Source organism: Helianthus annuus, chromosome 5 (assembly GCF_002127325.2).
Source record: "Helianthus annuus cultivar XRQ/B chromosome 5, HanXRQr2.0-SUNRISE, whole genome shotgun sequence".
Classification (NCBI taxonomy): domain Eukaryota; kingdom Viridiplantae; phylum Streptophyta; class Magnoliopsida; order Asterales; family Asteraceae; genus Helianthus; species Helianthus annuus.
The window spans coordinates 29,680,570-29,707,258 of NC_035437.2; the positions used below are offsets into that span (position 1 = coordinate 29,680,570).

Consider the following 26,689-nt stretch of genomic DNA (forward strand, 5'->3'; position numbering starts at 1 on the left):
CAAAACTAACTTTTAAGTTGGTTTTGAACTCAGGTAAATGTCGAGAGCCCCGGATGAAGATCAAGCGTCGAGCAAGAACCGAACACGCGTTAAATGAAGCTTCCGCAAGTTGTTTCGTCGTCATTCTAAAACGATGAATTAAATTACACTATGTAGTTTTGCTTTCAAAATTTAGTAAAGTTTTAATAAACCCGTATTTGAGCATGAATGTTTAAATATAAATACTCCGTAAATTGTGATTATTTACGGGAATTGTTTAAATAAATTTATGGTTGTTACACACCAGCTGCCACTTATCGCTCAATGCTCTAACCCAAACCCGACTCTCCGAAGTCTAATGTGTTTGTGTTATATATATAGGGAGAGTGACACACTGACACGTGAGACTTCCAATAAAACACTAATTTTAAGTAGAACTCTAAAGACACATCTACCTATTCTAAGTATATAACAAGATAGACTCTACTCCTATTGCTTCTCTTTTTATTATCTAAACTGATGCATGTGGAACGGGGTTTTTCGATACACATAAGCATTTCAATATATTTTGTTATATACATTGCATATAATGTATATAATCTTCTTGTTTATTTCCTATTCAAATTTCACTCATGAACATACATGTTGTATTTTGTTGCACGCAATCTGTTTGCACATTCACAGCACAAAATCTCCTATTTAAGTCCTGTAGAAATAAGAAGCTAAAAAGATACAACCTTTCCTATTTTTATTCAAGTTTCTTAAATACTAGGTTAGAAACTCGTGTATTACACGGGATTGTACATTAAAAACACTATAATTCAACTTTTTTACCAAACATCTCATCATCGAAATTACATATTGTTACATGTAATAATGGTAAAGTAAAAGGTATAATAATATATCATAAAATTTAAATGCCTATTTATGTAAAATGCAATATATAGCTAGCTAAACTCATCAAGAAGCAATCTTTTATAACCCCATGTAAAAAAAACTTTTTTACGTATAAAGTATGTTTCTAAAAGTATATATTTGAAAAACAATTAAATAAATTTAAAAAAAAAAGTATAAAAGTATACCTCCACATATTTTTCAAGCACCTCATTTGCATTTTTTTTAATTATTTTATTTGTCTCAAGTATACTTATAATATTACCGAGTTAAACTATACAACTTTTGGTGTACATTTGACGAGGTTTTGTTTTTTTAAAAGAGTGTAATTGACACTATTTACCAAAATGACTTGTTTCAAAAGTATTTATCAAAATGGGTTCTTTTATAAAAAAGATAAAGAAATACTAAAAATCCCCTAACAATCATATCTTCTTCCTTTTTAAATTTGGTGACTCCATGGTTATCGCCACCAAATCACTACGGCCTTTTGAAAAGAAAAACTCTATATATGTTGTTTTTTTTAACAACGAATATCTTGTTTTTTTTAAGACTTAAACCCAAGATCTCACACTTAAGTGATCAAGATTGTAATGAACTAATGATTTTTCAACTAAGAGTGTTACTAGAATACTTGCATGCATCATAATATCTTGAGATACGCATTTAAAGATATGCATAATTGAATTTAGGTAATTACAACTGATTTATAATTTACTTGCAGTAAATGCATTAATTAAATCTAAATGTTAACCAAATTTACAAAATACCTAAATTTTTTGAAAAAAAAAATTCTTACTAAAAATTTAAAATCAATTAATACCATCAATTATTAATTATTAATTATTAATTATTAATTATTAATCAAGAATAAATAAAAAGGTTAATAAAACGTAGGAATACTCACAACATGACACATGGCAAAAATAGTCCTAATAAATGACAAGTGGCAAAAATTAAAGAAAAAAGCCTAAAAATCACCATGTGTACTTTATTTTTATTTATTAGTTTAGAGATTAATTAACTAGTGCAACAAAAATAAAACACTAAATTGACTAAATCGATCCTAGGGCTGTTCAAATTGCTCGGCGCTCGACGTTCGTTTGATGCTCGCTCGAAAAATGCTCAGAATGTGCTCGTGCGATTCAGCTCGATTGAAAAAATGCTCGGTTCGGATCGGTTCGGTTTGTAAACGAACCGAGCACGAGCAAAGGTCCGCTCAGTTCGGTTCGACTTGATTGGCTCGACTTATTTTTTAGTATGTATATATATTTGTGTGTGTCATTTTTAATGAAATGACTATAGACCAACATCAACGATTTTTGGTCCAAGATTTACATATAGCTCATTTAAGTAATTAGAATTGAAATCCAATAACAATAGTCAATTGTCCAATACTTAAATGTCCATTTGAGTAATTGAGCCAAAATTTCAAATACTAAAATGTGAATCGTCGATAAATACTCAAGTCTCAACCCGCCATTCGATTCAGAAGTACAAGACCCTAATCAAAACCCCACATTGGCCATCGTTATTCAATTTCTCCATCGCCACTCCCCAATAGGGCAGCTCACTAGGGTTTTGCTTCAATCGGTTCATTCAATTACAAACTTCCGATAAAACAAGGGTATGTTTCAATCGGTCGACAATTTATCTTCCCGCTTAGCTAATCTCGATAGAACTAGTTAAGTCTTTTTGTATTCCTTGTTATTTGTTAAATTTTTACTTGTGTTCTATTGGACGAAACATCAGGGACGAAAATTGCACTTTATTCTAATAACTAGCACTCCCATCATCACTTTCCTTGTTTGTTCTACGACGCTCGATACTCGCTCGACGTTCGTTCGATAAATGCTCGGATCGAAAGACGCTCGCTCGACTTTAGCTTGGTTAAAAAAACGCTCGGTTCGGTTCGGATCGGTTTGTAAACGAACCGAGCACGAGCAAAGGTCTGATCAGTTCGGTTCGGCTCGTGAACAGCCCTAATCGATCCTCACCAAATACTAACCTATTTTTAATTCCCAATCAAACACAACCCCATATATATATATATATATATATATATATATATATATATATATATATATATATATATATATATAGGGGGCTGCTAGAATGAAAACCAACCCGAGTTGTAAGAACCGCGAGAACTACACCCCACGGAGCGCCGTTCGCCATGATTTTTTTTTACAAGTAGATGTGTGTATTATAAACACAGCCGTAAAAAATCATGGAGAACGGGGCTCCGTGAGGTGTAGTTTTTTACACCACAAGTTTGGTGTTTTTTAATTTTTTTTCTTTTTTCTTTTTTTTTCACCAAACTTGTGGTGTAAAAAACTACACCCCACGGAGCGCCGTTCGCCATGATTTTTTACGGCTGTGTTTATAATACACACATCTACTTGTAAAAAAAAAAATCATGGCGAACGGCGCTCCGTGGGGTGTAGTTCTCGCGGTTCTTACAACTCGAGGTGGTTTTCATTCTAGCGGCTCCCTATATATATATATATATATATATATATATATATATATATATATATATATATATATATATATATATAGGGGGCTGCTAGAATGAGAACCACCCCGAGTTGTAAGAACCGCGAGAACTACACCCCACGGAGCGCCGTTCGCCATGATTTTTTTTTACAAGTAGATGTGTGTATTATAAACACAGCCGTAAAAAATCATGGCGAACGGCGCTCCGTGGGGTGTAGTTTTTTACACCACAAGTTTGGTGTTTTTTAATTTTTTTTCTTTTTTTCTTTTTTTTTTTCACCAAACTTGTGGTGTAAAAAACTACACCCCACGGAGCGCCGTTCGCCATGATTTTTTTACGGCTGTGTTTATAATATACACATCTACTTGTAAAAAAAAATCATGGCGAACGGCGCTCCGTGGGGTGTAGTTCTCGCGGTTCTTACAACTCGAGGTGGTTCTCATTCTAGCGGCTCCCTATATATGTATATATAGGGGTAAGATTAAATAAAAAGTTTATTTTGCCTAAGTAGGATGAGAAGGAATCTTAACTATTCATTTTTCAAATCAATGGTTAAGATGAAAGTGTAGGAGAAAAGAGGAGTGCAAGGAAATCTTGGGAAAATCCTATTTATGGACTTTCTCTCTCCACATGCAAGACACATGCATATTCCACCACCGTTTTTTAAACGTTCATAACTTTTTTATACGACATTATTTTTTCATAAAAATTTCACCGTAAAATCAAGCGTCCTTTTATCTTTAATTTGAGTACCATATTGCTATATAAAATATGAAGACTAAAAAAACCCACTAAAATGTGTTGTATTTCTATGTTATATAACATTTTTTTTTGTGCTGGATTTTTGTACTATATTTTTGTGCTAAATTTTTTGTGCTGAAATTTTTGTCTTAATTTTTTTTTTCTCAATTTTTTGTGCTGGATTTTTTGTACTACATTTTTTGCTGATTTTTTTTGTGATATATTTTTTTGTCGTATATTTTTGTACTAAATTTTTTTACTTGATCTTTTATGCTATATTTTTTTGTACTAGATTTTTTGTGCTAAATTCTTTTGTACTAGATTTTTTTGTTGTATTTTTAAAAAAACAAAAGGGGTGCTATATGTCATTTTTACTCCTATTTATAAGGACCAAAATGCCCTCCATTCCTACTTATTAGGAGTGACACATGTCATTATCACAATCCTTCTTAGGGTACTTAGGCAAAATCCACTTTTTAGTGGATCCTTCCCCTATATATATATATATATATATATATATATATGCCATTTACATTCATAAATTATAGATTTTGTGAGTTATTTATTTATTGAAATCTTTCATTTTAAATAAATAATAGTTAAACAGGATTCTCTTGGGCAAGTTCCATTTATTGCCCTTATTCATGAGTTCCAATACATAAATCCAGCCTTCACTTGTATATTTTGAACAACCCTTCACACTGCAACTTCCTCCTCCTTTCTCCGCCTACAACCACCACCACCACCACCATTAATATCAACCCTCGTGTGTGTGTTCCTGGTGGCAGTGTGACTCTTCGTGTACATGTTGCAAAAACACCATGATCACCGGAAAAGACATCTATGTTGTTCTTGCAGCCATTGTGCCACTTTATGTGGCCATGATGCTAGCTTATGGTTCGGTCCGGTGGTGGAAGATCTTCACACCGGACCAATGCTCGGGAATTAACCGTTTCGTTGCGGTTTTTGCCGTCCCTCTTCTTTCTTTCCATTTTATATCTTCAAACAATCCTTACGAGATGAACTACCACTTCATAGCAGCGGATTCACTTCAAAAGATTGTTATGCTAAGCGCTTTGTTTGTTTGGCAATGGCTAAGTAAGAGCGGGAGCCTCGAGTGGATGATCACGTTGTTCTCCCTCTCGACGCTCCCAAATACTTTGGTCATGGGCATTCCTTTGCTCAAGGCCATGTATGGGGATTTTTCTGGATCCCTTATGGTCCAGATCGTTGTATTGCAGAGCGTGATATGGTACACGCTCATGCTGTTTATGTTTGAGTATAGAGGAGCAAAGCTCCTCATAACCGAGCAGTTTCCAGAAACTGCTGGATCCATCACATCTTTCCATGTGGAGTCTGACGTCGTTTCTTTAAATGGTCGTGAGCCTTTACAGACTGACGCCGAGATAGGAGACGACGGCAAATTGCACGTGGTGGTTCGGAGATCTTCCACCGCATCATCAAGATCTGTTATATCTTCATATAACAAGTCTCATAATATTACTGGTATGACCCCTAGGGCCTCAAATCTGACCGGAGTGGAGATCTACTCCGTTCAGTCTTCCAGAGGCCCCACACCTAGGGCTTCCAGTTTCAACCAGTCCGACTTTTATGCTATGTTCAGTAAAGCAGGAAGTAAAACTGGAAGCCCTAAACATGGGTATACCAGTAGTTTCGGGGGTGGGGACGTTTTCTCGATGCAGTCATCAAAGGGCCCCACACCGAGAACGTCAAATTTTGAAGAAGAAATGTTGAGGATAGGGAAGAAAAGAACAGGAGGAAGGAGTATGAGTGGGGAGTTGTTCAATAACAATAACAACAACAATAATTTAGTATGTTCTTACCCACCTCCAATCCCAAACCCTACTTTTTCATTAGGATCCACAAGCGCCGCCCCCGCTAGTGGCGGCCTAAAGAAAAAAGAAAGCGTCGGAGGTGGTGTGAGCGGCGTTATCACACCACCCCCGCCCAGCAATAACAAGGAGCTCCACATGTTTGTATGGAGCTCAAGTGCATCTCCTGTTTCTGAAGGTAACATGAAACATGCAATTAATAAAGCTGCTGCTGAATTTGGAGCCATTGATCCTTCTAAAGCTGTACCCACACCAGGTTAAATAAACCTTTTAACCATTGTATTATTTAATATATATAACTTTTTTTATAACTTTTGTTAATTTATGATATGAAAACTATAACCAAAAACTCATTTTTTTTTTGTCACAGAAAATTTGAGTCCTATGACTAAAACATACGGTGAACAAAAGGAGATCGACATCGACGAACCAAAACTACAAATAAACGGATCCCCGTTCAAGAAACTCCGAACCGAAGAAGCCGATAACAAGAACCACCGAATGCCACCCGCTAGTGTCATGACAAGGCTCATCCTCATAATGGTTTGGAGAAAACTCATTCGAAACCCTAACACGTATTCCAGCCTCTTGGGTCTCATTTGGTCTCTAGTTTCCTTCAGGTTCGATTTCAACTTTTTTTAACAATATTTTTTACACCTAAATACAATATATTCAAATCCCACAGACCACAAGGGATTAAAGAAATTAGCCGTTAAAAAAAAAAGCTAGTTTCATATGGCATTAATAATTGTAACTTTGCAGATGGGACATTAAAATGCCAACCATAGTAAGTGGGTCGATCGCAATATTATCCGATGCAGGTCTAGGGATGGCCATGTTCAGCCTAGGTAACATTAATTTAATGATCGCATTTATAACTTGTATAATAGAATGATTCACAATAATGTTATATATTAATAATTGATTGATGTTGGTACATTGAATATTGTTGTATACCTACAGGGTTATTTATGGCATTACAGCCAAAAATAATAGCATGTGGGCAACGTGTGGCGACGTTTTCAATGGCGGTTAGGTTTTTAACTGGACCTGCTGTCATGGCAGCTACTTCTATTGCTATTGGACTACGGGGTGTTCTACTTCATGTTGCTATTGTTCAGGTATTTAAAAAAAAATTCGTCGCTAAAATGGCTGGTTAAACTGTCACTAATTTTGAGTTCGAATTCGTCGCTAAAATGGCTGGTTAAACTGTTACTAATTTTGATTTTGAAATGCAGGCGGCACTGCCTCAAGGAATCGTACCGTTTGTCTTTGCAAAGGAGTATAATGTGCATGCCGATATCCTAAGTACCGCGTAAGGAGTTCAAAATACGATTTTAGTTTTCAAAATTATATCCTTTTATATACGAATAAATATGGTTGTAAACAAGCCAAACCGAGTTAGTTAGGTCAGGGGAAGGGCTCGAAGTTAGACAAGACGGTTTAAATCCACTAGTTTTTCTTAAAGAACTGAAATGTTGAGATGGGTTTGTAAAAAGCTCGTGTCAGCCGCATAAAAACATGTCTTCTATGCTTAAAAATAATATACTTAACATATAATTAATGCCCCTACTAGAAAAGCTCCGGTTTGCAACGGAATATAGTAGGAAATAGCTTTTTAAAACCAAAACATATTCGTCGGAAAAAGGGTCGTGGGAACCTACTTCCGACCATCCGACGAACTTGATTTTTGTTGGTATTCGTCGGTGAATTAGGGTTTCTAGTGGTGTCGGAATTTGGTTGTAATTTCCAACCACTTTTTTACTATAATTTTTTTTTTAAGAAAGTGGAGCATTAGAGTACATAAACTTGGGCCTAATGATCTTACTATAATTTTGTGTTACAATTTATGTATATTTGGGCTTTAGTTTAAAAAAAGTCAAGTCACAATCAAGTTTACCTTGGCTAGGGCTCGGTTTATTTACAATCGAGCTCATTTCAAACAGTGAGATTCGAGCGATTCTCAAGTCGTGAGCTTTTTCAGCTCATTTCAAATTCGTGAGCTTTTTCAGCTCATTTCAAATGATTTTTTTTTATGACAAGTGAGATTCGAGCGTTTCTCAAGTCGTGAGCTTTTTCAGCTCATTTCAAATGATTTTTTTATGACAAGTGAGATTCGAGCGATGCTCAAGTCGTGAGCTTTTTCAACACGCTAATTGATGTTTGATATTTGTATGGTATTGGAAATTTTGCAGGGTTATATTTGGAATGCTGATAGCTTTGCCCATAACAATACTTTACTACGTGCTGCTTGGAGTGTAAGAGAGTAAAAGGTCAACGCTTGGTTCTAAATCCAAGGCTAGATCGGTCAACGATGCATGATTCAACGTGCGGCTTCTGAAGAAGCACATGCAGCTTACGCGTTACCCACGGGATTGATAATTAATTATAGCTTCTTTTCACTATTTTAGATTATTTTTATCTTTCTTTTTCATATCTTTTTTTTTTATTAAGAAGGGAACAATAGATCTAGGTGTCATATAAAAACTGTAGAATTATTAATTCATGCTAATTTTATATTCTTCTTCCTATTATGTTTGCCCTCTCAAGTGGCTAACAAAAATCTGTCGAAGAAAGTTTTGTTATATACTGATGTGATCATTGGATTACACAAAAAACCATTCGATGCATGTGTGTCCGACAGTTGCGGACCCAAGAATTATTTCTTAGGGGTGCGAACGATGGGTTAATCAACTTTTAAGGGGTGAAATCGGGATTTTTGCCTCTAAAATACACTAAATTCTGTTTTTCCAATGGGTGTGAAATGTTGGATAATGATCTTTTCCAACAACATCATTATCAAAATTGTGTCTAAAATATTGGTAGCTCCGTCCATGGGTGTACCTACCGGTTTGAATCAAGGAGCCGTGAATGATAAAGCCAAGCAACCTTATACAAAAACTCTAGTACCTGAGCAAGATCACGAAGCGTATACAAAAACTCTAATACAAATGCTCTCAATGAAGTTGAGGGTTCGAGTCCTAGAGTACACAAATATATAAAAATAAGGTAGAATGAAGAGGGTGTCTTAGTCATTAAAAAAACTCTCAACGCGTACAGTGGCGAAGCTTGAGATTTCTGACCGGGGGTCGAAAACGTATATACCTAAAAAATTCTATACGAAAACTATGAACGAAAAGTTCGGGGGATCGGACACCCCAGACCCCACAAAGTTGCGCCCTGAGCACGTATGCTAGCTTCATTATTTAGGCTTGGAAATATGAATAAAAACGAGGGAAAGAAGTAAGAAGAGGGCAGATACTATTTTAGAACAAACATTATCTTGGAAAATCTTTGACTCATAAACTATAGTAGGATATAGGCCGTGGGGAGGTCCACACATACATGGGACAACAACTCCAAACCCAATAACGTTGATACTGCTATCAACAAAGAACATATATATCTATAAAATTTTTTAGATCAGTTTTCTTTTATTTATTTATTATTATTTTTTTGGAAAGTGGATTTCATCAACAGAATACCAACAGCAAGCCAAAACAGCAACGGTACAACCGAAAACAGAAACTACTACAACATATCAAACTTACACTTGGATCCATTTTTAAACCAAAGAAACTCAATAGACTTGATATCTCCAAACAAAGTCTTCTATTTTAACCTCTTTCCCTGAAAAATCCAAACAAATTAAGTCTTCTATTTTAACCTCTTTCCCCGAAAAAGCTTCCCATTCCTCGCTGTCCGTAATCCACCATCAAACCAAGATCACAATGCCATGGAAGACCTCTATCTTCAGTTCTGAGGGCCCCACGTGAAGATGAAGATCCATCAAATCTCTAACTGAAAAAACGTAAACTCAAGGGATGTCACACCATGCACACACATTGTCACACCTCAATTGATGACGGAAACATCGAAGTGAGACAAAAACGAGATTCTTCGAGACTTCATAACGACTAAATGTGACAATAATTTAAGCAACCAAATTTTCTTTCATTTCTAACGGAAGTACCACATTTGGAAAGGAAATTACGACAACTTGTTCATACATAATCAAATGACAAGGAAATACAAAACATAAATTAATAAGTGTGTTTCTAGTTCATCCTAAGTAGCCTTCTTGTATGTAGTCCTCAATTTCCTGCAACATGTATTAAAATACAATCAACAAAGGTTGTTGAGTACACAAGTTTGATTACATAACATACGTATAAAAGATTGTCTCGAATCCAACATGGCATTTTGTATACTAAGTCTATTTCATACTAGCATGCACAACTTAGATGTCAAACCATAGTTTCCACGAGCGTAATCTTATCATCGTAATGAACAAGACCGGTATATGATTGAATACTTAACAATAACCCTTTTCTAAGGGCGGTATGCTACTCCTATAGCACTATACGTGTTAAGGTAGGCTTGCGCAAAGTTAATGACAAATAGTTTACATGTATGAGTGTTTGAGTATCTAGCATGAATAACCTAAGCAAAAAAAAAAAAAAAAAAAATAGCATGTTTGATGCATTGAGTGAATTTATAAGTTTGATTGTGTGCATAAATGTATTTGATTAAGTCATACACCCAAAAGTGATTAAAGCGTAAAAGGGGGATTCGAGTATACTCACGGTTTGAGAACTAATTTCCACGTACGTGAGTCGGTGCGTTGAGAGTTTTGGGAAACCGCCAGGTTATCCTACAAGGATAAGTGAGGCATATGAGTTCGACGGATTTGGAATTGGAATATGTATGAGATGCGTAGTTTGGTATGAGAGTACATAAAAGTTACCTTGATAAAAACACCCGAATTTGGACACCATGATAATGTGTTTTTCATAGGCACAAGTTCGCCTATTGGAAGTCCATAAATGAGGTATTTTTATCTAAGATGATATAACCTAATCCCTTAACATCAATCCATGAATTGGTTAGTGTTTAGAGTTTGGTTATTAGGTTTATAGTATGTATATATATACATTTATATATATTAAGTCTTATGGTCAAGTAATTTCAAGTACGTCAAGCAAGCAGGTAGGATGATTTCCATCCATTAAACCTCATTATATGATTCACCCAAGCACAAAATCATCAACTTAGTTGATGTTTTCGGTTGGTTATGAATAAAACATAGAATAAAAGTACACATCTAATTCACCAAGTAACTAAGTGAGTTCAAAATAGACTGGTGCATTCCAAACATGGCAAATGTTTGGAGACTTAGTGTAGTTTGGTCACTTTGTTGCTAGTAAGTTTACTTGGTAACATAGATATAAGATTGGCTAATAGAATCAAGCAAGTGAAGTAGTGGAAACATGGTTGGAAAGCCTTGGCTTCCATGATTCACACATTACCAAAACACAAGTCTCACCACATTAAAGGTGGTGAACTTGAATGGTTTCAACACTTGTCTAGGTTACTTGGAACCTTAATAATAAAAAGTGTAGGAGGTATTTGGACCTCTAAACTTATGGGAATCAACTATACTTATATTCAAGCCCCATAACCATAGGTTTGGTTAGAAGCAAGGTAGGTGCAAGATTACCACGTGGATAACAAGTTTATAGAAAGTTCGTAAAAGTTAAACCAAAATAGAAAGTTTGGACCTCAAAATGGTGATGTTCCATCTTAGTTTACCATGGTAAACTTGTGTAAACACTCCTAAAGGTGTTCCAAATGAGTTTGAAGCAAGAATTCATGAAGAAGAGAAATAAAAGTGAGTCTAAAGCTCACTTTTGAACTTTGCAAAATCTCCCCCAAGCTTGTATTTTCAATAGTTTGAGAGTGTTTTGAGTGAGTTTGGAGTTTTGGAAAAGTGAAATGAAGGTGTGGGAGGCTTGGTTATATGGTGGTTGAGTAGGGTGTGTGTTTTAATGAAGATTGAATGTGATTGGGAAAGAAAGGAGGTGAGAAAGGTGAAATCCGGATTGGTTAAAATAACTTTCTGCGGATTACGTTTCCACGCGTCGCGCGGGCTCCTTGTCCTTGCCCGACGTACAATGCGGCGTGTTCATTTGGCAGCAGAGTTTTGGTTTTGTTCAAGTTTAGTCCCTCAACTTCTATGCATTCATTATTTTATGTTAAAAGTTTGTATTTGGGGGGGTTTTCAAGTATAGAAAGTGTATGTTACGCATGTGTTACGTATCGTGTGTGTATGAATGATAGTATGTATGTACAATAAGTCTCGGTTTTGCATGTTCCTTGATTTCAATGCCTCAATAGTAGGCAGCTTATCCATCTCCACTCGCCAAATAATAATGTTGCATTTAATAAGCAACCATTTGTGCCACTTAAAGACATAAAAAACTACTAACATCCAAACCATACCAGACATTAACACCCTTTTGATAGACCTCACTGAAAATGCCCCTAACGAGCCTAGCCAAATCCAGACGTCTTTCTTATCTTGCCACCCAACTGAAAAATCACACTCATATTTCCCACTATGTTATTTCCTAAGGAGAAGGTGGATCCCATTTCCATTCCCACTTCCAAAGAATAGAATTATTTTTCTACTTAACTTGATCCTGTATCATGCACAATTTCTCATATTCCAACCTAAGGAGGTTAGGAAAAAGACAAAGGTAAAACAAAAAAAAAAAAAACAAATGGTGGTCGTACAGAGCAGCGGCGGCACGCCGCCCTGTCTAGGTTTTTTTTTTTTTTTTTTTTTTTCTAAAATGGTGACGGCTAGGGTTTGTATTTTTGTGGTGACGCGGTGGAGAAGAAAAAAAAGGTAACTAGAACCCTAAGGCTCTGATACCATGTACGATGGTGAAAATACTTGATTGATTATTATTGAACAATACATTACATTATATAGAAACAAAATGCAAACCTTAAATACTAAGTGGGCCTGTGGGCTCATAATAATAAACCTAATAATACCATAGTACAATACTTTATTCACTGAAAACAATGACCATCTGTATCTCTGACCATGAATTGTCGGTATAACCCTCCTCCACAAGTTAATTTGCTCTGTCTTGAATCTCCATGGCCAATTTGTTAATTAGGATAGATAAAATTTTAATTATGTCCTTACTATGATTTAACATAACTAAGATAATTAACTCAGTTAAGTTAAAAGGACATAAAATGTTACATAACATGGTAATTTTAGACATAATGTGTAATTGTTTTTTTTAAAGGTCACGTTTCATAGTTTGTGTAATACATAACACAAAGTGTAATTTACTCTTTGGGCTAAGTAGGACAAAAAAGATCTTAACCTTTTATATTTCAAATGAAAGTGCATGCTGAAAATGGTGTAAGGGTATTTTGGAATAGCCATTTTGTTGGGTTTTTTTTCTCCAGATACAAGGTACATGCGTATTACCCCTCATTTTTTAAACATTCATAACATTTTATACGAAATTATTTTTTTAAACGAACATGCACCATAAAATAAAGAATCTTTTTATCTTTAATTTAAGTATCATATTAGGCAATCTGTAGTCATAAAGCCCCTTGTGGGGCGTTATGCGACACGTGTCGTGCCACGTCACACAGGGGCTTTATGTGGCGTTATATCACTAGAGCCCGTAGTCATAAAGCCCCTACCTATCATTACCTAATTATTAATTTTAAAATTTATTAATTAATTAAAAAACACTTGCTTTTTTTTTTATTGGTCATTTTTGAAATCCTCCCCCCCCCCCCCCCATCAAGCGCTATATATATAGCGCCACCCACCATCTTTTATCTCATAAAGCCCCCTGTAGTGGTGTTTGGGGCTTTATAGGGGCTTTATGATGACATATAGCGCCCCACTACACAAGCTCTTACTATATAAAATATGATAACTAAAAAACCCAAAAAACATTGTGTTGTGATTCTATGTTGTATAACATTATTTTTTTACTGAATTTTTGTACTATATTTTTTGTGCTGATTGTTTGTACTGAATTTTTTATGCTAGATTTTTTTGTCTTATATTTTGTTGTACTAGGTTTTTTTTTTTTTTTTTTTTTTTTTTTTTTGTATTTTGGGAAAAAATATAAGACTTTGTATTTTAGGATCAAAATTAGCCTTTCATTCTACTTATAAAAAGTGTTACATATCATTTCCATAATTCTTTTTATTTTTACATACTTAAACAAACCTTACTTTTCAGTACTCAAAACACAAAAAAACGGTCTTGAAATAGAAAATTTTTTGTTATTTTTTTATTCACATCCGTATGATCTCATATATTCTAATAGATTCATAAGGAATATTAACATGTGTTTTATTTTATATATATATACGATTAACTGCAATATCCCTGAAAACACTTCATTTGTATTTACCATAGATTTTAAATTAGATAAGTCTTCGATTGTAGATCCCAATTTAATTTTCTTTCTTTGAGATCTTCAATTTCATATTTTCATGTTATATCACATGAAATGAAAGTCAAAAAGTGTCAAATTTAACTTAACAAAACATCTTTACATTATTTTCCTTCCTATAGAATAATTAACATTTTAAAAAAAATTCAAAACAGGTTGTATTCATAACCGTTATACTTAGATTATTTGCAAAACATATCCGTCGTCTTTTATTAATGAAGTAGCAATTCGATTCCTACTCAATTAACCTTTGAGAATCGAACATGCCGAGTCATAAAGGTCCTCAAATGAACCGAATTTGTATGTTTCGTGGTTCAAAACTTTTGAACAATAATAACTACTTTTACAAATGAAGGCAAGAGTTGATTTAATTTGTTGCAAACACAATTTGAGTTGATGACTTGATGTGATGTCAAACATTAGAAACTGAACTGAAAATCTATACAATATTTTTCTTACTTGGTTTTTAGTTTTTTTACTCTCTATTGGCATGTGGGAACAAGCATTTAAAATTCATGAAAGGTTTGCTCTAATGCAAATATATTCCAAAGCTTGCCTTTTTAAACTGCTATAGATAACTTTATTTATGTACACATTGATTATAAAACTCGACCAAATCTGCTTTGTCTCTTTTAAATTGGATATTTTACATTGGTATCTAAAATTGTCTCGGGACAAGAAAAATAGCTTTATTTCATATGTACATGTTGACATATTTTTCTCTTTCAAGTGTGAATCTATCTTGTGGTATGTAACCCTAGTAAAACATAGACAAATATGTAAATAATATTCTGTAATATATGAATAAGTTGAATCTGACAACGTACTGATGCTAATATAATCTACATTCATCCTCTCTGGACCGATGGTCTATACGAAACCAATCTTGTTAGTTGGAACAACGTTGCTTCAAAGACAATCGTACACATTAAAGATGATCCAGATGATACATTCCACTATCCGGACCATCACAAATCCGAAGAAGGGCTTATTCAAACCAATGATAAAACACGTTATATAATGCATTAGACACAACCTGACGTGTCCACATCCAAAAAGTATAACGGTCTAAATATGTATTTGGTATTATACCTTCCTTAGTGATCACTAGGAAGATCACTTAAAGTCAAAATGACACCACTAAATGTTGAAGTAGTAATCATTAGAGCTCTATCAATCTCAAACCGGGCTTAAATTGTATAATCATGACGAGATTAATTATTATTAATGTTGAAGGATTATCAACGGCACTATAATGAACTCTTTATTATAACTTATGTATAAGTTACTAGCTATACCGAAAATAAGACAAGCTCACAACTTTTATGTACTCGCGGTAACACTTTAACCAAGCTACTTGAACAAGTGAAGCTACACAAAACTTGCAATACGTATATGGTTTTAGTCGAGAGAACAAGTAATATTATCTCAAATAAAGTAGGGTCTAAGAAGAGTGAGAAGATGACAAACACTTCCTCTATTTAACTTTCGAGAATACTCTTATTGAAACCATTGGATGCAAAAAAAAAAAAAAAAAACTTTTGTGTTCAATTTTCGAGAGTACTCCTATTGAAACCATTGGATGCAAAAAAAAAAAAAAAAAAAATTGTTTTTTACATAATAAAATACAAATGAGTAAACTGCCAAAATAGTCCCTAAGGTTTGATCACTTTAGTCACTTTAGTCTAAAACTCAAACCTTTTGAATTTGTCTCCCTGTGGTTTCAGTTTTTTATCATTTTCATCCAAAATCAAAATCTGGTCAGATTTTTCAGTTAACATCTAGTTTTTTTTTTTTTTTTTTTTTGTCTTTTTCCTCCATTTTAATGAAACGCAAAATGGTCTTTTAACGTTTATTATAACAAATTAAAAAAATCTGACCATTTTGCCATTCATTAAAAGGGAGGAAAATGACAAAAAAGTTAGATGTTAACTGAAAATCTGACTAGATTTTGTTTTTGGATGAAAATGACAACAAAATTGAAACCACAAGGACCCAGATTCAAAAGATTTGAGTTTTGGACTAAAGTGACCAAACCTTAAGGACCATTTTGGTAGTTTACTCAAAACAAATAGCAAAATATATATAAGAAAACAGAAAATGAAAAGACTACTAATAATACAGTGAACTAGCAATAGAAATTAATATCCATAGAGCTACAAAAGCTTGTAAGATCATGCGTAATGAGTATTATAGGGGTATGAAGGAGCTTGATAACATTCCCAACACTACCTCTAAGTGTCATAGGGGCATGAAGAGGGGAGGGGGGAGGGGGGGGGGGCATTTCTAGTATAACACCAAATGAGAAGAAAAAAAAATAGAAAGTAATGATTCAAAGAGCATTAAGAGTTGTTACTGTTAACCATAACATATTTTTTGTGTAACGCCTCGCTTTTTGTAATTTTCCTTAATTAGAAAGTTTATCTTGTTTTCTTTGTAATTGTATTTCGCTTTGAATTGTTGTAAACTCGAGGATTTGATCATAATAAAATTGATTATTTTATGAGAATTATACATTGTTTATTCATGTCTGCTTATACATTTAATTCATATATGCATTTGATACCTATTAATGATTCTCGAAAACACATGTTTAACTCGCAAGCAACTAATGTAAATACGTGCCTTTGAATCATTCTATACGTGCAAATACTTGGTCAATTCGTTTACAATACTTAGAACTATATTTACATACTTGATGGTACTTAAATGTATATTAATTATACATAATATGCCATAAAATATGCCTTTTATGAAACATAAGGGACCAAATGTGACAAAAACCAAAAGAAATGGTCCGGGTTATACCCGTCGCGACCCGCGAAAGCGGTCGATCCGCAGAAAGTTAAACCCAGTTTGCGCATTGCCTGATTTTGGCTCTCCAACACCCACCTAACTTGCATTAAATCACTTTTAACCACTAACCCTAATCCCTCACTATATATAGACCCATTCCCACTCTCATTTTCACTTTCCAACTCTCAGACACTCCCAAATACTCTCTAAAACACTATAAAAATTCTAAAGTTGAGTAGAAAGTTCAAGCTTATAAAAAGTGTAGGAACATTTTCGGACCCAACCGAGTCTATCAGAAGACCTTTTGTTGATTTGAACGGCGGAAACAGACAAATCAAGTTCAATTCAGCGAGTATTCACTTTAAACTGTTGATTCTATTGATCTGATGACGTTTACAATTGACTCAACACTTCGGCAGCACTTCGTGGCTTACCGGAAGACAAACACCCTAACAACTATATGATTTCGCTCCAAATGACGTTCTATATATAGTCGGTCTGATTTCGCTCCAACATGTATGAGCGAAATCACATCACGAGCGAAATCAGAAATTAAAACACTTCGGGCGGAATCAGCAAATAAGAGGTTTCGCTCCAAATGACAAGATGTCATTCGGAGCGGAATCACACCTAAACACAAATTTCTAGGATTCCGTGCCCTGACTAGCCTATTCTACATTAGACTCGATACAAGACGTAGACGACAGACGGATGCACCAACAAACTCCCCCTCGGATGTTAACGGAGTCTTCAGTGTCGAGTCTTTGCATCTTCAGTCTTTATCAGTCTTTGGGCTTCTCTCTGAAGTATTTGACGCTGTAAGCATCCTCAATCTCTATCTTCTCTTTCATCTTCAACAAACTCTTTCCCTCGGATGTAGACATCTTCAAATTCATCAGTAAAATCAATCTCAGGATCAGAACTTGACTCTTTGCAACTCAGACTCCCTCTCTCAATCAGCTGGGATCGCAGTCTGGAAATCACAAATTCAGGATCTTTTCCTAGCTCTTATCCTGCAAAACTCTACCTAACACATAAGTTTTATGATAAACATTTAAGCATTCAGACACCACTTGTAGATCCTATCACAAACTATCTATCAATTAGTTTCTGATGAACCACTTGCAGGAGAAATATATTTAAATCTTTTGATGACCACTTGTATGATATAAACTCTTAAAACACACTCTCCCAAACCATTTGTCATCATGTTTAGCACTTGGGATTTTGAAAATCAGCTTTTCAATATCAGTTGTCGAAAATCTTTTTGAATTTTTCAAAATTTATGCTAAAACACACCGAAAATCTTTTTGGATTTTTTGTGAAATAACCAAAATGAAATGCAGTAAAGAAATATTTACAAACAATCTTTTTGTGAGTTTGTGTAAGAGGATCATATCAGTTTATGAGACAAATCACCAACACCGTTAAGCTTCATTTCATTTTAAGTTCTAAACAATTCACCTAGATTGTAAGTATACTAATCCACTTAAATTTTCACACAAAGTTCAACTGATCCGAGATACGATATTAATGTCTTAAGAACTTAAACTTATCCGTGTATCCCACTACTTGAATATACTCCCGTATCCAGATCCCAATATTCAGTCTTACAGGTGAGTATACCTATATGATATCTGTAAGGGGTTAGAATGCGAGGGCCGTGAGAGCTCAGGTCGATACTTCCGTATACGCAGAGAGATGACGGCTTCGACTTTTGGTGTGTCCCCTTTAGAGGATCTTTTGTTACAACAGCAGTGACTATCAATTTTATTGTTTCATCAACTTGCTGAGGGCGGCGCTATATTTCAAGCATTTGCGGAAAGTATTATACGGGGACTAGGTCAGTATTTCCATACAGCAGAAGTCTCGGGATAATACCCCAGATATCACTAAGCATAAAGACCTAGTATCTCAGAAAGAGGGACCTTTCAAACAAGATTTCGGGGGTTACCCATATATCCAAGAAATTGTTACCCACAAAATAAGCAAGTTTGAATTTTTAGGTTTATATCTCGTCACAATCTACTAAATGTGTAAAAACCTACTGGCATATCCGCAGTGAGATTGTTTATCACATTTTTACTTTCCATTTCTTTAGCATGTTGTGACAGTCCACTGATGTACTATCATTTCCTCTTTTATACAACAAAACTCATTTTTGTTTTATCATGTTTTTGGCTTTTTCAAATTTTCTAATGTTTTTGGATTTTCTGAAATTTTCTACTCCCCCTAAAATGCAAACATATAAAGAAATTTGAAAACAAACTGTACAGAAACATGACAACCGACATCAAATCGCCTCAATTCGCCATTCACTTGGCATAAACAATCAGAACTTCCCCTATCAACAAACTATTTTCCCATTTAGATTTCAAAACACTTAAGTTTGTTTTAATCAAAATGGTTTTTCTGGAAAATAAGTTTGGATGATTTTACCACTTGTAGGTATATCAATAATAGGTTCGGGGATGTGGTTCATCATATTGTCTTTCAACCACTTGTAGGAAAATGCAAGTACAAATTAATGTCCTTGATTTACCATTTGCAAAAATTCATAATCAAACCTCTTAACCATTTGTACGATGACATTACCGAATAAATCTTCTCAAGAAAGATGCCGATACCTGCTCCTCGCTTACCAACCTGGGAGCTCTGGCAAGTCAGGTTTTTCTATTCGAAGAAAATATCCACCCAAGCCTGACCAGTCTTGGGTGTCACCGAGTCACCATCACTCGGTTTCTTACCTCCTCTTTTCTTCTCATAAAATTCTTTAACCCCTTTGACTTTTCGGTAAATCATCTTACCAAAGATATGTTTTACCTTGGGGTTAAAGACCTTCTCAGCATCAAAATCCTGATTATCAGCCCGTAGTGATGGAAAATCCTCATCATTCACAATCGGAACTGATTTTTCATCTTTTAAAATAGCTTCACTTTTTGAAACAACCTGTGGCTCATCTGACTTTGTGGAGTCAGATTCATCGCCAGAAGATAGCTCCTCTGATTTTGACCTATCAGAATCATCGCTAGAGCTTTCAACAGCTTTCTTAACAACCCATTTTTGGTTGTCAGATTTAGCTCTCTTCTTGTAAAACTTGTTTGAACATTCACCAATTTCAAATTTTGAATTTTTGAATAGTTTGGTTCGATCAATTGGTGGTTCAAACTCAATCAATTTCTCTTTGAGTTTACGAGATACTCCCTGTTTTGATTGTATTGCCTTAGAACACTCCCTGGCAATATGTCCAACTTTGTTGCATTGGAAACAGGTTCTCGTATCTTTCTTCTGCTCAGTCATCTTCTTCATTTCATCTTGCTTCTTTGCAAGGAACTCACTGTTTGACTGCCTCCAGAATTCTTTCTTTTCTTCTTCTTCAGCTGATGTACCTGAAACAAATGTCATCTTTGATTTAAAATCTCGAATATATTTTTCATTTTTCTGTTGGAATAAATCCCAATCCTTTCTTTTTGAAATTACGATTAGGATTTGGTTTCTTGTGAAAACCTGATCCAGAATTGTAACCTTTTTTCTTGTTTAATCTTTGTTGTACTCTTGAGGTGTATTTTTTAGGTTTTTCATTAAGACATAAATCTTTTATTTCAGAAATATCAATTTCTGTGAGTTTGAAAACCTTGTTTATCAGTTCAGTTTTGACACCTCTTATTGGAAATTCCTCATCAAAATACAATTTGTCAGAATCATTCAAAGTATAAGCAACTTTAAACGGTTCATCATCCAAATTAGATTTTGATAACATGAATTCATTACTGTAAACTCTTTTGCCCTGTTTTTCTGTTTGATCCGGAGTGCTTGACTCAGACTTTGACTCAGACTTTGACTCCTCTGTTTCATCGTTATCTAACACATGATCCACTACTTTCTTCATCAATTGAGATTGTTGATCAGTGGCAGACGATGTAAACACGACATCAATACTATCTGGCAAGTTTACTGACGACTCTGACTCCCACTGCAAATTTGTTGCCTTTTTGACTCTTTCATCATTTGGATTTCTAGCCAAATATCCATTTTCCAGCGGGGGTGGACACTTGTTGTAACTGACACCTTGTTTCTTATCAGAATCTTTCTTGTCAGTCTTTTTCTTCGTGTCACCCTTCTTCTTTTCAGCTTTCTTCTCAGGAGCCTTTCCTTCAGCAACTTTTCCAACATCTTTTTCTTCAGTTACTTCATCTTCTTCCCATGCCTTCATACCTTCAACAGTGGGATATATCCTGTCAATGACATAAGAAGTACATGAGTAACTTTTCAATAAACGGTTAACTCTTTCAGTTTCGATTCTTTGAAGCTCAAGCTTTTGTTCCAAAGCAGCAAACTTTTCGATGTAGTTGTTCACAACTTTCTGCTTGATCATGAAAGCTCCCTGAAGTGTTTTCATTGCTGTAGCCTGCTCTTCACTTGTGTCGTTGTACATATTCATTGCCTTGTTCAACACATCATATGACTCTTTCAATCTGTTCATGTTGTGGATCAATGAACTGTTCTGTTTCTTTACAACTTCACAATTTTCACAAGTTACTGGACTCTTCTGAGCAACAGCTTCTTCATTAATCTCGAACTTTGGAAATTCTTTTACTTTTCTTCTCACTACCGGTACTGTCTCATCATCACTACTCACCGGTGTCTTTACCTTTTTCTTTTTCTTCTTTTCCTTCTCATCCTCGATGTCACTTTCTGCCAACATCTTCAAATGATCTCTCATTTGTTTAGCATAGTACTTACTATCTTCTTCTATTCTGGCAACAAAAGCTTTGTGAACTGAAGCATTTTCAGGAATATAATTATCCCAAGTAAAATTCTCCCAGCTAAACCCCTCGGGTAGCTTCTCATGATCTTGATCAATCACACAAGCTTTTCCATCAGCTGAGACATATTTATCCCAGTTGAATGGCTTCTTTCCATCTTGATTAACCACACAAGCTCTCTTTCCAGAATCTTCAATCACATTCCTTCCATGCGCAGTTTGTGCTTGATGTTGATGTTGTTGAGATGGTTGTTGAGAAACTTGATGGTAAATGGCTTTTCGGTAGTAATCATTGTTGTTGTTGAAAGGATTCTGAGCTCCACTTGCTTCGCGGTTGGTGCACTCCCTCTTGAAGTGGCCTTTCTCCCTGCAACAAAAACAAGTGACTTTAGATTTGTCAAAACCCAAGGTAGAAACATTAGCCTCACGAAGATCATCTCTCCCCGTAATCTGCTTGAATTTCTCAGCTCTTCTTAACACGCTGGCCAAACACCATTTTATGTCCATCAGCTCCATCTCTTCAGCATCTATCTGGTAGTAATCTTCCTTTGTTAGCATTGGATTCCCGATACGACCTGCAATAAAACTACTGTAAGATTCTAAAATCATTCCCAACAAAGACATTTGATTTTTAGCAACTTCATCTGAATAATCTTGATCATTCTCAAGATTTAAAACAATGTTGCATTGAAGTTTTCTCCCATTCTTTGTTGCTGAAATGTTCGGATCAAATGATGGAAATGATGAGAAACTTGTGCTGCTGCTTGATCCTTTTGATGAGTTTCCAAAAGAATTCTTGGCATTGTAAGCAGTTTCCACTTCTGGAGATAAATTTGTGGATTTCTCATTCACCCCTGCTTTATAGTACAACCCGATATCCTGTTCACCGTCGAAATCTTTCATTCGAACAATCTTTCTTTGCTCCATCTCTTGAGCTTCCAACTTCTCAATGAATTTACTTAATGTTAACGTGCTAAATCCTTTCTTGTTCCTGAGCATCATCAAGTATGTGCCCCATGTTTCGTGTGACAATGCATCTGCTAGCTTCTCTATCAGTTCTTCATTGTCTTTGTTGATGCTTACCCTCTTCATATTTACTAACAAATTACAGTATCTCTCTATAATCTGCTTTGTACTCTCATTCTTCAATCCACGAAACAAATCAAGTTCCTTTTTCAAGAGTGATTTCTTGTTTTTGATCATTTCCTGACTACCAACAAACTTTGATCTAAGTGCTTTCCAGATAGAATAAGAACTTCCGTTATGCTGCAATAAGACCATAATATCCTCTTTCACAGCTTGTTGTAGCAGGCTTAACATCATCTTTTCATTTTTTTTATTTCTTTTTTGTCATCTGCACTCATATTCTTGATCGCAACTTCCTCTTCATCGTCATTTAATGGTCTCACATACTTCGTCTCAACACACTCCCAAGCGTCTAGGTAATTAGCATGTACCCAGTTTTCGAAACGACCTTCCCAACCCTTATATTCTTCAATGTTCATGAGTTTGGGTGGTTTCTGCATAGTACCCGTTTCGTTTTCCAACATTGTGTTCTGTACCAAACTAATCGGGGTAACCGGAGTAGCGAATGCGTTGTAGAATTCTTCGTCCATTTTTCAGATTTCAAAAATTTCACAAAACAGTCTTTGTTCAAGCGAAATAAACAATTTAAGTGAGATCACTGTTTGGAGCGGAATCAACAAGTTCAACCTGGAGCGAAATCACTAAGTATTCAGGAGCGAAATCAAGAACTATCTTGGAGCGGAATCACATGTAATTAGGAGTGGAATCACGATGTAATCAAGAGCGGAATCACAGAGTGATCAGGAGCGGAATCACGTTTCTGAGCGAAATCAAACCACAATTCCGAGCGAAATCACTATGACGTCATGTTTTTCACGAACTCGTTTCAAGCGGAATTAGCAAATTACTCAGTTTTAGTTCGAATTAACTGCTGATACTTTCAAGGTTTTGTTAGATTACTATTTCGAGCACACTGTGCAAAAATCAGAAAATTCGATCAACTTTTCCCGGTCAATTTGTAAAAGACGGTGTAGAAGGTGTAGAAAAACAGGATTTTCGGCTGAATTGGCAAGAGCTCTTCCTCCTTGGCTCTGATACCACATGTAGGAACGTTTTCGGACCCAACCGAGTCTATCAAAAGAACTTTTCTTGATTTGAACGGCGGAAACAGACAAATCAAGTTCAATTCAACGAGTATTCACTTTAAACTGTTGATTCTATTGATCTGATGACGTTTACAATCGACTCAACACTTCGGCAGCACTTAGTAGCTTATCGGAAGACAAACACCCTAACAACTATATGATTTCGCTCCAAATGACGTTCTATATATAGTCGGTCTGGTTTCGCTCCAACATGTATGAGAGAAATCACATCACGAGCGAAATCAAAAGTTAAAACAATTCGGGCGGAATTAGCAAATAAGAGGTTTCGCTCCAAATGACAAGATGTCATTCGGAGCGGAATCACACCTAAACACAAATTTCTTGGATTCCGTGCCCTGACTAGCCTATTCTACATTAGACTCGATACAAGACGTAGACGACAGACGGATGCACCAACAAAAAGTGAGTTCTAGCCCACTTCCTTCTTCCAAACTTGCTTGTTTCTTCTTCTAAATCAGTTGGATAACCTCTAGGAAGGTTTTACAAGATTACCATGGTAATCTAAGGTGAAACCTCACCATATTTGAGGTCCAAAGTGAGTTATATTTTGTGTTTTGTTCATTTTTCTTGTAACTTTATTTTCCTTGCTAAAACTTGGTGGAATCTTGTACCCACCAAGCTCACAACTTAGTCTATAGTTGTGGGTTTGTGTTTATATGATTTCCATCAAGTTATGAGTTCAAAAACTCTTTATTTTCAGTTTATACATATCATAATCCAAGTGTTGAAAGCAAGCATGATTCATCATCTTTCATATGATGAACTTGTGAAGTGCGAACCATGGGAGCTTGGGCTTTCCAATCTAGTTCCACTCCTTCACTTGTGAACTTGTGTATAAACACTCAAGTGACTTCCTGGTATCAAAGTAACATAGCCCCGCCTAGCCTCCGACATTTAGGATTACCTTTCCATGTCGTGTTAGCTCACCCGGGTTAGGATTTACTTGGTCACTTAAGCATGTACTAGTTAGTTCTTTATTTCTTGTAATTCATGACCCTCTGAATCATCCTTGTGATGATTATGTGTAGTGGTGAATCATAAAGAGGTTAAATCTCCATGCTTGACTTACTTGATAATACATGATACCTATGATGGACTTAGTTTTAGGTCATTGATATAACTATATGCATATACATATACATATATATATATACATATATATATATATACATATATATATATATATATATATATATATATATATATATATATATATATATATATATAAACAAGGCTGAATTTGTGATGATAATCGGACCATGATTATCCATCATAAACATAGGCTATCATATCTACGATCTAAAATTCTCCTTATTGATTCTAATGGGCAAATTAGGACCCATGAAATCACACTTAACTTAGTGTAAAAAACGAGTACATAGAACTAGATAACACTTTTGTGAATACATACTTTTCGTATTTTAAATTTCAATCTGAATCTTTTGTTTAAATTCCATTACTTACAAACCTTCGTTTACCCCATGTAGGATGACTTTGGTGTTCCATTCTCCAACTTACAAAACTCTTCACGGTATTTCAAAAGAAGCTTTGCAAAACCATGATTACACTTGACCCTTTTTATGCTTTAACACACTTTTGGGTGTAGCATGTTTTACTTATTAAAATACACAATTCACACAAACTTATTCATTTACTCAATCTGCCATACATGCTATTTGTTATGCTTAGGTTGTTTATGCTAGAATACGTACATGCACTCTATTTGTAATTAACTTAGCTAGCCCACCTTAACAAATATAGCGCTATAGGAGTAGCACACCGCCCATCGGGGTATTGTTAAGTTATTATACATAACGGTCTCGTTCACTTTAGTGGCGAGGGATGCACATTATTCTTGTGGACACTTGGGTTTGACCTTTAGTTATGCATGCTAGTTCAACCTTGTATATAAATTGCTATGTTGGATTTGAGAAATATTTTATACTTATGCTATATATTTAAACTTGTATACTCGCCAATGTTTTTGTGTTGAACTATACTTTTAAACATGTTGCAGGTTGATGATGATGAACATGATGAAATCTAGTAGGGACGACCCTAGAAACTCATATCAAATTACTAGATTTTGTTATCATATGATGTTGAACTTTATTGAAATTCCATTTCCTTGTTGTACTTGATTTATTTTTATGTAACTTGACAATTTCCACTTATGAATGAAATCGGTTTTGAATTAATTATTATCACATTAGTGTTATGAAGTCTTTGAGCAATCTCGTTCGTCTCACTCCGGTGTTTCAGCCATCGGTTGGGGTGTGACATTTTGAAAGGGCGTTGTAATGCTGATGTGGTGGAAAATATCCCTTAGAGTGTCTGGTTTGGAGGCATGGAGAGGGAGGCAACCCCCTCCACGCCCCATACACCATCCTGTCCCCAATCATCCATGGCGTGGCCACTTGGGGCGGTAAGATCCTCACAGGGTGTTGGGGCATTTGCTCTTTGACTTGGCCTTGACTTTTGTAGGGTTTTGAAAAAAAATAACAAGCCATTGAACGTCTAATATTATTAAAAAAATCCTTTAAATTCTATTATATATACATATTTACTCAACAACCTGTTTAACCTATATCTCCACATAAACAAACTTTATCACCCTTAAATTCCTTATTACTTAAAAAAAAATGCAAACATCAAGTTCATCATCATCATTATCATCATTG

General features: G+C 35.2%; 1 protein-coding gene across 1 annotated transcript; it reads left to right on the forward strand.

Moving 5' to 3' along the window:
• Nucleotides 1–4,791: 4,791 nt before the first annotated feature.
• On the forward strand, nucleotides 4,792–8,503 carry LOC110940425 (auxin efflux carrier component 2). Its single transcript, XM_022181963.2, has 6 exons — nucleotides 4,792–6,223; nucleotides 6,338–6,587; nucleotides 6,730–6,815; nucleotides 6,931–7,088; nucleotides 7,206–7,282; nucleotides 8,163–8,503. Exons 1-6 carry the CDS (start codon nucleotides 4,936–4,938, stop codon nucleotides 8,227–8,229), a joined length of 1,926 nt encoding a protein of 641 aa, XP_022037655.1. The 5' UTR covers nucleotides 4,792–4,935; the 3' UTR covers nucleotides 8,230–8,503.
• Nucleotides 8,504–26,689: the final 18,186 nt, after the last annotated feature.